At 40.3% G+C, this 9,354-nt stretch overlaps 1 protein-coding gene and 1 pseudogene across 1 annotated transcript in view; both read right to left on the bottom strand.

Annotated features, from left to right (window-relative positions):
• Positions 1-440: 440 nt before the first annotated feature.
• The window catches only part of SGIP1 (SH3GL interacting endocytic adaptor 1), a 229,020-nt gene continuing 220,106 nt past the window's right edge, over positions 441-9,354 (bottom strand). Inside the window, exons 22-25 of the mRNA XM_062193383.1 lie at positions 3,678-3,880; positions 2,584-2,648; positions 1,573-1,737; positions 441-557 (exon numbers count right to left, since the gene is read on the bottom strand). Of these exons, the coding sequence (XP_062049367.1) occupies positions 535-557; positions 1,573-1,737; positions 2,584-2,648; positions 3,678-3,880 (456 nt within the window). The 3' untranslated portion in view covers positions 441-534. The remainder of the gene's footprint in view (positions 558-1,572; positions 1,738-2,583; positions 2,649-3,677; positions 3,881-9,354) is intronic.
• On the bottom strand, positions 7,152-9,145 carry LOC133760488 (peptidyl-prolyl cis-trans isomerase-like 4; annotated as a pseudogene).

Genomic DNA, 9,354 nt, shown 5'->3' with positions numbered 1-9,354 from the left:
AGTTTCATTTAGCACTAGAGTAAAACATACTAAGGATTGAAGAAAAGTAAGTTTGATTTTTTTCTTCTGATTCCATATAAGTTTCTTTATATGTGGCACCCCCTTTATGACAGCTATCAGTATTATATTTAAATTTTATATATTGACAAAATGCAATCTACCTCTGTAAGCATTGTGCCGGTCAACAGTACTACTATTAAATTTACATACCACAGTTTAAATTACATCCTTGTCAGGATTGGTAAAATGCTAAAACTCAAGTATCTAACTGCCTTACTGGAATGAGAGTACAATTTACAAATACAATAATTACATTTTAAAACCATTAACAATATTACACCTAGAAGTAAATACTGTAGGACTGGTCATCACGGTACTGTGTGAGGGAACTCGCTGCTGAAAGTCACTGACTTCCTAGCTGATAGATCCCAAGTGCAGATCCTGGTTTGTTTGCACCAAACCAAAATTAAAACCTGTTTCTCATACAACAGTTCTTCATTAAATGGATCCTCCAAATCCTTGTATAAGGTTTTATTAGTTATCTGCCAAGTATTTCCCTGCAAAACAAAACAATGTATCAAAAGGTTATTTGGAGATTAATAATGTGAGTATTCAAGAGAAACATTTCTATTCCTCCTGCTGTATACTTAGGAACCAACTATGCCTACTTCAGGGGTGCGGTACTCATGTGAAATACTTAAAGGTTGTTTCAATTCTCAGATTTACAGATCGTGCAGTTGCCTTTCCATGTGTCCATAGATCAACGATTGTTAGAGATTTGAGTTTTGCCCAGAATGCGGTGTCAGATTTGTTTCTGGATGGGAGAGTCCAGCTTACTTTAGGAAGGGTGCTCATAGAATTTATTTTCCAACTTGGAAATAATTTTTGAGAGTGAGAGGCACATAATTAATAATTACATCAGAACAGCAGGCATAAAGCAAGGATTTATCCCACTTAATCACCCACAAGTAAAATCCTAAGTACTGGGGACCTCCATCCCCCAGATGAATTAAAGAACAAAACCTATCCTTTGCATCAGATGAAACCTGTCATATGGGCAGGTTCAGTTCATTGATAGTCCCCATCTGTTACCTACATTCTTGATGGTTGTTAATAGAGATCTCAGCTAAATCCAACAAGTTTAAAATTTATGAAGTCTTGTCGGAGAAAAAAAAGTTTTCAAGTGGGAGATGAATTCAAAGGTAAACAGCGTTAATCTTTTTGCCAAAAACAAAGTAGGACTTACTCCATTAACCTCATCAAAGTATGTATACATCATATTTATCACATACATATGCACTGCACGCATTTATGTACATAGTATATATAAATATATATAAAGTATAAAATATATACAATGACTGGTCAGCTCTACATAAGAAATGGAGCCAGGATAAGTACCCAGAGTCTTTTTGATTTTTGACTTTCCGTACATTGCCTTATTTTTATTTCATTCAACAATCGGTTTGCTTTCTAACTGGGAGGGGAAAGAGGATGAGAAAACCCAAACCTATTTCTTCTAAGACAAGAGTCATTAACACAACATTATTTTTACAAATGAAGCTCACTTACCTGCAGCAAATCTTTTCTTGATAAGTGAAAATCGATACCCTGCTCCAACAAGTTCAATGTCACAGCCAGAAAGAGTGCTTCCTTCACTGGTGAATTGTACAACCAATGGGGAAGGTTTACTTGGGCCTTCAGATAACTGAAATCTTGCTAATAAAGAACCCACCCCTAAAAAAATAAAGAATATTGTTACAAGATAACAGTCAACACAACCTTCTGAATATGATTTTGAAAATTATATTCAAAAGTTCTCATTCCAAATAAAACTTAGTAGGAAATAGTGGCACAATGGTGATGAGTAAAATTTATTATTGAATATTATGAAAACTGTATTTGCACACTGGTAAAAGTGTAATTTGGCAAAAAATATTTCAAAATTTTGGAGCATGCTGAGGATGTATATTTTCCAATCTATGATTAATATTAGAGAAAGTGAAAAATATCTATCTAATCAGGGAACATGGATCTGACACGAATGGAAACACACCTTTATTTTTTTATTTACTTATTTATTTCCTTGAAAGGGAGAGCTATGGAGACAGACAGAGAACTATTCCATTTGCTGGTTCATTCCCCAAATGCCTGCAACAACAGAAACTGGGGGCTAGGCAAAGCTGGGATTTGGGGTCTTCACCTGGATCTCTCATTTGGATGGCAGAGACTCAAATACTTGAGCCATTACTTGCTGCTCCCCAGGGGGGACATTAGCAGACAGCTGGAATTCAAACCAGGTGGTCCCTGGTATGTGGGCATCCCAAGCAGGATCTGAATCACTGTGCCAAACCCCCATCCCATAAACAAGTCTTCTTCTGTGCCTGAGAGATGGTCGATTTGATATGAGGTCTTGGGAGAAAAGGGGAAGAGGATTCTTCGTGGAAGTTTTGCTTTTATTAATTGACATGAATAAATGCAAAATATTCTGTTTCTAGTACCGTTTGTGTTTTGGTTAATCATTGGCAAATATATAGAAAGCATTTCAGCTTTACGCATCATATACATCTATGATTACATTACCCCCATTTTCTGATTTCTGAGAGATATCAGGAATCTTCCACAATATTCTTTGTTGTTCCGCATTCCTAAAGAAAAAAGGCAAAATGCTTCTGCATATGCATTTTTTGTTTAATGGATATCATATTTTTCTATGTAGTAAAATTTAAAGCATGGGCAATGAAAAATCTAGCTAAAATTTTAACACTTTATTTATACACACACTCATAAGTTCTCTTATCCCTTTGTTTGCTGTAACTAGCTCCCACACTGTGAGATACACGTCTAGAGCACAATGTAGATTGAAGAACAGGTTTTTCGTGTAGTTAATAATCTAATTTAGGGGCTGCCATCTGGCTGACATTTTTCTAAATGTCTTACCTTTTGCTCCTGATAGTCGTTTGGAAAGAACGATGGAATGTTCTTTCTAGAACAAGTTCGTTGTGATAGATGCTGTTGGCACTCACTATCAGCTCAGTTTCTAATACCATAACTTTTCTGGTGTGCCTTTTTATAGTCCAGGGGCTAGAAAATACAACACTACAGTTCCCAGATTCCCTATAGTTAGGGTCATAGCTACAAATTGGGTTCCAGTAACACATGCACAGTTTGAGATAGGGAAGGCAGAGATCATTCTCCTGCCGCTTTCTCGGCCGCCGGTTTTCCTCTGGCCAGCAGCCCAGTAAGATGTGGGAAGTGTGTAGCCTCTAGTCCTGTGAGTGCTGGGAAGCAGTGAGGAGGTGCCACTGGGGGCTTCGGGTTTCCTGGATGGCAGCAACGTGGTGGGATCTTGAACCCAGCGGTTCCACCGGACGTCTGGTACATTTCCTGCTTCCACCGGCCATGGTGGGGGCAGCGGCCACCCTGGCACTGCAGTTTTAACATACTCTGGGAAACATTCTTGGTGGTCCCGCCTGCAGCCTGCTCTAGCCCTTCGACCATTGTGCAAGCGCTAACATGCCCATGTTACATTACTTCCTACTTAAAACAGAGGCCGCCACTTCTGTTTCACAGGCCAGCCCGGAGCACACAAGCCGGCTGCGATTTCCCGTACTAAGACGTCTGTGGCCCTTTTACACAGAAGGAGCACTTTGGTGCTGGGGACTGGCGACGCTTACCAGACAGCCGGCGGGAGCACGGCCTGGAGCTTGGTTACTCCCCCGTCTATGGGGACCAGGAACTGCACGTTGTTGAGGGCCACGGCCGTGCTCATTGCATCCGTGTTGTACTTGTAATCTATGCGCAGGTCAGTGCTTGCCGGCTCACACCGCCAGTTCACCGCCAGGTTCAGAGGCGTGGACTGAATGCCCTGGGCTGACACCTTGCCAAATGACAGCAAAGAGAAGGTTTGAGGCTCAACTGTTCCTCCGAAACGAAACAGGAAGCTACAATTATCTCCCACACAACCGAGCCTAGGTGTCTGAATGCCGTCATGTCTGAGCTGCTCACAAGCCAGCTGTCGGGGAAAAGCACCATGAAAGTTGCCGGGTGCGAGTGGGACAAGTGCTGCAGATTAAAAACAGAAAAGCAACCACTCAGCACTCCAGGGCGCTCTGGTTTTACAGTGCACCGCTGGGCAGGTGAAACACCACGCCGGTTAGGAGTTGAGGCCATGAGTCTTAGGGGCGAGACTGGCCACTTAATCTGCCTCTGTGAGGCACAGTTACTTTCTCATCTGGCAAATGGGAATTAAAGCAATACTATTTATGCATAGGGTTGTCAGGAAGATCGAAGGACAGTTGTTTTTTTTTTTTTAAGTTATCATGTGAATACTTTTTTTTTTCAGTGTGTATTTATTTATTTGAAAGGCAAAGTTATAGAGAGGCAGAGCCAAAGAGAGAGAGAGGTCTTCCATCCACAGGTTCACTCCCCAAATGGTTGGAACGGCCAGAGCTGTGCTGATCCAAAGCCAGGAGCCAGGAGTTTCCTCCAGGTCTTCCCTTGTGGGTACAGGGGCCCAAGGACTTGGACCATCTTCTACTGCTTTCCTAGGCCATAGCAGAGAACTGGATGGGAAGTGGAGCAGCTGGGACTCGAACTGGTGCCCATATGGGATGCTGGCACTGCAGGTGGTGGCTTTACCCACTATGCCACAGCTCCGGCTTGGAAGGACAGGTTTTAATATGAAGCACTTAGCACATAGTAAGGCATTAGAGTTTCAATAAATGTTAATTATTAATATTCTTACCATATTTGTCCCTGACAACAAAACGATGAGTTAGACAAAAAAGCAGGTTATTGTTACTCTTTTGGGATTTTCCAAATTGAGGACTTGAATCCATGTCGTCTAACTGAAAGCACTATATTCTACTGTGAGTTAGACCAATACAAATCCCAGTTTGAAGAATCCACAGCAATTTCCCTTATCTAAAGACAATAATATCGATTTGAATCCCACATCCACAGTGAAAAATTCATTGTTACTGTTTCTCAGTTGTTCACTGTGACGATGAAAGATCTCTGGGAGATTCTCCTAAGCTGGTAAATTCGTTGTTGCAGGGACCGTGTGAAGGATGTGTGTGCCCTTGGGCTCTCACTCATGGACTGTGGTTTTGCTGCTTTTCTCTAGGGAGTGTCTGTGCTATGGACCAATGGGGAAGAGTCCTGAAGGCAGCTTGGGCTCACAAGGCAGGAGTGGTTGCCCTAGAAACAAGCCCAGAAATGGGTTCTTTTTATAAAATGACAGATACGGTGTTTGATGACAGTTTTAGGTACTGACCATTATAATAGTTTCAGTTTTTAATATTGTCAGCAGTACAATCTTTTCTGCAACTGTACATTTATTTAGACCAAAAGCAGAGCAAAATCCCACCCCCCTCCCCAAATGTATTCTCAGCAGGGGTTCTCAACTTGAAAATAGTTCCCCTCCCTGGGGAAATGCTTTGTGGATATGTGGAAGTATGGTTTTGATTGTCCCAGTTTCTGAAATATGTTATTGGTACACAGAAACTAAATATTCTGTGATTTGGGGGCTAGCCCACAAAATGCTGTTTTGGGCCTCCTTTCCAATTCCTTTTTTTGTTGAAAAACAAGAACAAAACCACAGCTAAGCCACAGCAAAAGGGATTCCTGGAAGCATTCTTCAAGATACAATGACAGGACTGGGCTCCTTACATTTCACAAAGCGCTTAGAGAGGCTCGATGAGGCCACTGAATCCTTACAATAAACTAGAAAATATCTACATACGTGCCATTATTATCTTTATTTGCAGATGAGGAGTTGAGATTCTGGAAGGTTAAGTGCCCAATGACAGTGGTAAGTAGAAAGCTGACTTAATTCCAGAATTCAATTGCTTGCCTATTCTTTTATATTTTACAAGAATCTCATATTACAATAGGTAAATTTTGTGTACTTTTTAGTTTCATATCCAGTATTTACATACACATGTAAATTTATGTGTTATATATATATATATATGTATGTATATATGTATATATATGTGTGTGTGTGTGTGTGTATTTCTTTTTTGGCACCAATTCAGAATCAATACTTCTTTGGTGATTGAAAGGTGAATCATAGTTGAGATGTATCATTATGTTCTTAGAATTATATCTACAAATCACATTGAATTTGTTAGACTAGTTAAAAATTAAAATAAAAAAATTTTAAATGATGAAAAACAAAGAACACAAAAATAATCTGAACACGTTTAATCATAAAAATTACAATGCACTAAAAATAGCGTAGGCAGTAAAGTGAGCAGAAATCAGCGGCTCCTCAGGCACTCTAAGATCCTGCTTTGACACAGGTTTGTTTCCTAGATCTGCACTAATTAGAAGTAAGGGCAATCCTCAGCGCAAAAAGAAGGTTCTCATGTATAATATGAGGTTGCATCATTCTTTTTTATGTTGACTTATTTCTTAACATGTTGTATTAGGACTGATTCATAGGACTACCACTCTAGAAAAAGATTGTCTACCTCTATCTGTATTAAAATAAAGTTTTAATACAGAAATGCTCTTAATAAAATGCAGTGATCCAATTTGTCAATACTGACAAAATCTTAATTGATGCAATTTTCTGCAACTTCATTGCGGCATGCCTTTTGAATTTTTTTTTTACATTAAGCCATTTATATAAAAATCAAAAACATACAAAAATTAGCATTGCATTTAGGGATACATTGTGAAACTACAACACCTAACAAGAGAATGACAAACAAAATTCAGAGTTCAATTACTGGAGAGGGAGAGGGCACACAGAGGACTTCTAAAATGTAGGTGCTGGTCTATTTCTTAAGCTGGCTAATAGCTACACAGATATTTACATTTATTATTCCTTATGCCTCATATATACATGGCTGTGTATTTCTGTAATATGAAAGACTTAATTTTAAAAAAGACTGAAAATGTGAAGGACTTTAAAATTGAAGATGGACATTTAAGTATAGCAATAAATTTAGTGTTAAAAAAAGAACCGCCTAATTCCTTATTATTCATTGCCCTATCGAATCAGTGTTAATCTGAAAGGGCCATAATAACAAGCAGAGTCTTCAGTTGCTTTGACACAAAACCTGAATAATCTGCTTTCCTGGTACTCCAAATTAGAAAAAAGTAAATGCATTCACCATTCATTTCTGATTCTTCATCTTTCATCCATACTTAGATTTTTCTTTGGATTTCTTTGGACTTGTGCTTCGGGCCCTCTTTTTACTCCTTTCCTTTTATAAGAGACAGTGTGGTATTTGGGTCTGTGACTGTTACCACTGTGGCCATCCCTTTCTTGAGATTGGCTGCGACTTCAGTTCTGAGGTCTGTCTCTTATCACTCTTCCTTCTCCCAACAGCTTTCTTCTTCTTCGTAGCAACCAAACCTCATCTCCCTGTGGACATTCTGTTAGTATTTTTGACTGGCACGTAGTCTTCATCTTCTTTGTCTTCAGAGCAGTGCTGGGTTTTGAGTACAAAAGAAATGTTTTGTACTCGTGTGTGAGTGACTTGACTTTGAGTCTTCTGGCTCCTCACCTAATATTGGATCACATTTTTCATCTTGTTTGGGTTTTACTTTATCTTTCAGAACTAAATTAAAGTGTTTATCCTGTTCCTTTTCATACTCCTTGAAATCACTCTTGGTGTATTTCCCACCCTTTCCTTTCCACTTAACCTTTGCAAGAGACTGGCTAAGATCCATGTGTATTCTGTCACCTGTGAATGCATTGTCCATTTTAAAGAATGCTTTCTCACAATCTTCTTCCTTTTCAAATTCAATAAAAGCAAAACAGAGAGACTCTCCTGTCTTCCAATCCTGGATACCTCATGACTTCCTATTGGCCCAAATCTTGAGAATATTATTTCCAGATCCTCATCTGTGGTCACTGGATTCAATTTACAAAGAAACAGTACATTTTCTGGAAGTTTAATATCTGCATTAGGTAGGTCTCCCACCATCTCTAGAAGAATAGCTTGAGTTTTGGCCTCTTTTTCTGCATTTTTTTCTTCTACTTCTTCCACTGGTCTTCCTTTAATATCAATTTCTTCATCTACTCCTATATGACCACTATCTAATTGTCCCCTTGTGGGTTCTGGTAATCAATCAGGAATTAATAAATCAGGAGGGTCATCTGAAAGCAGTGATAATTTTAGAAGTATGTCACGTGATATACTGTATGATGTCACTGTATGATTTATCCTGATATCTTGATATGGTATAAAGTCCTTGTCAACAATGGTCTCATTAGTTTTCTTAGCTATGCCCATGCCTTCTGTCACCTTGCTAAAGACTGTATGAACACCATCAAGATAATCTAGATTTTGTCCTGTAGTAATAAGAAACTGAGATCCATGCTGATCACTGCCATTGTTCATCATGGACACAGTGCCTTTCTTCTTGTGTTTAATTCTTGCCACTTGTTCTGCCTCAAAAAGCTTGCTTGATCACTGTACAGTTGACCAAAAAATAGACTCTCCTCCACGACCAGTGCCTGTAGGATCACCAGTTTGTATGATAAAGCCCCTCTGTACTTTGTGGATAAGGCAATAATTATAATATTTTATTTTGCACAACTTCCAGAAATTCAAGCAGGCTGTTTCATTGAGATTCACTGATTACACATCGAGCATTATCTGTGGTTCCTCTCACGAGTAAAGAAAGCCACGAAAGCTAGGGCAGTGCATAGGCAGCCCTCTAGGCTGACCACCGATGGCGAGCAACCTCCACCCACATGAAATGCCTGGCCCAGGCCGAATCTCTTCACCAAAACTTTTCTAACCAAAGCCCGCCGACACATCAGCCTGGTCGCAGACACCAGCAGCCCTGACGCTGGAGCTGACTCCTGGCCGGGACTGTGCTGAGAGGGGAAAGCAGGCAAGTGAGCTCAGTGGTCCCTGTGGCCCAGCTGCTCCTCTGTGTACAGGTAGATGACAACACTGCCCAGTGGTCTCCAGCAGAACCACCTTGGCACCCATGCCTCTTGAATTTTTAAGAAAAATTTAATTTATTTGTTTGAGAGGCAGAGAGAGAGAGATAGAGAGCTCTCATTTGCTTGTTCAGTCTCCCAAATGATAGCCAGGGCACGGAGAAATCAATCCAGGTCTCCCATGTGAGTGGCAGGAATGCAATTACTTGAGCCGTTACCACTACTTCCCATCATTTGCACTGGGGGGAACCTGGAGTCGGGAACCTGGAGTCAGCAACCAGTTCCAGGAATCCAAGCCAGGTACTCCTGTGTGGGATGAAGGGAGAGGCAGAGGCAGAGAGAGAGAGAGAGAAAGAGGTCCTCCATCCACTGGTTCACTTCCCAGAATGCTGCAGCTGCAATGGCTGGAGCTGTGCTGATCAGAAGCCAGGAACTGGAAG

The sequence above is a fragment of the Lepus europaeus genome, chromosome 5 (genome assembly GCF_033115175.1).
Source record: "Lepus europaeus isolate LE1 chromosome 5, mLepTim1.pri, whole genome shotgun sequence".
Classification (NCBI taxonomy): Eukaryota; Metazoa; Chordata; class Mammalia; order Lagomorpha; family Leporidae; genus Lepus; species Lepus europaeus.
Note: the sequence above shows the minus strand (reverse complement) of the source record. Positions and strands in the feature narration are given on the sequence as shown.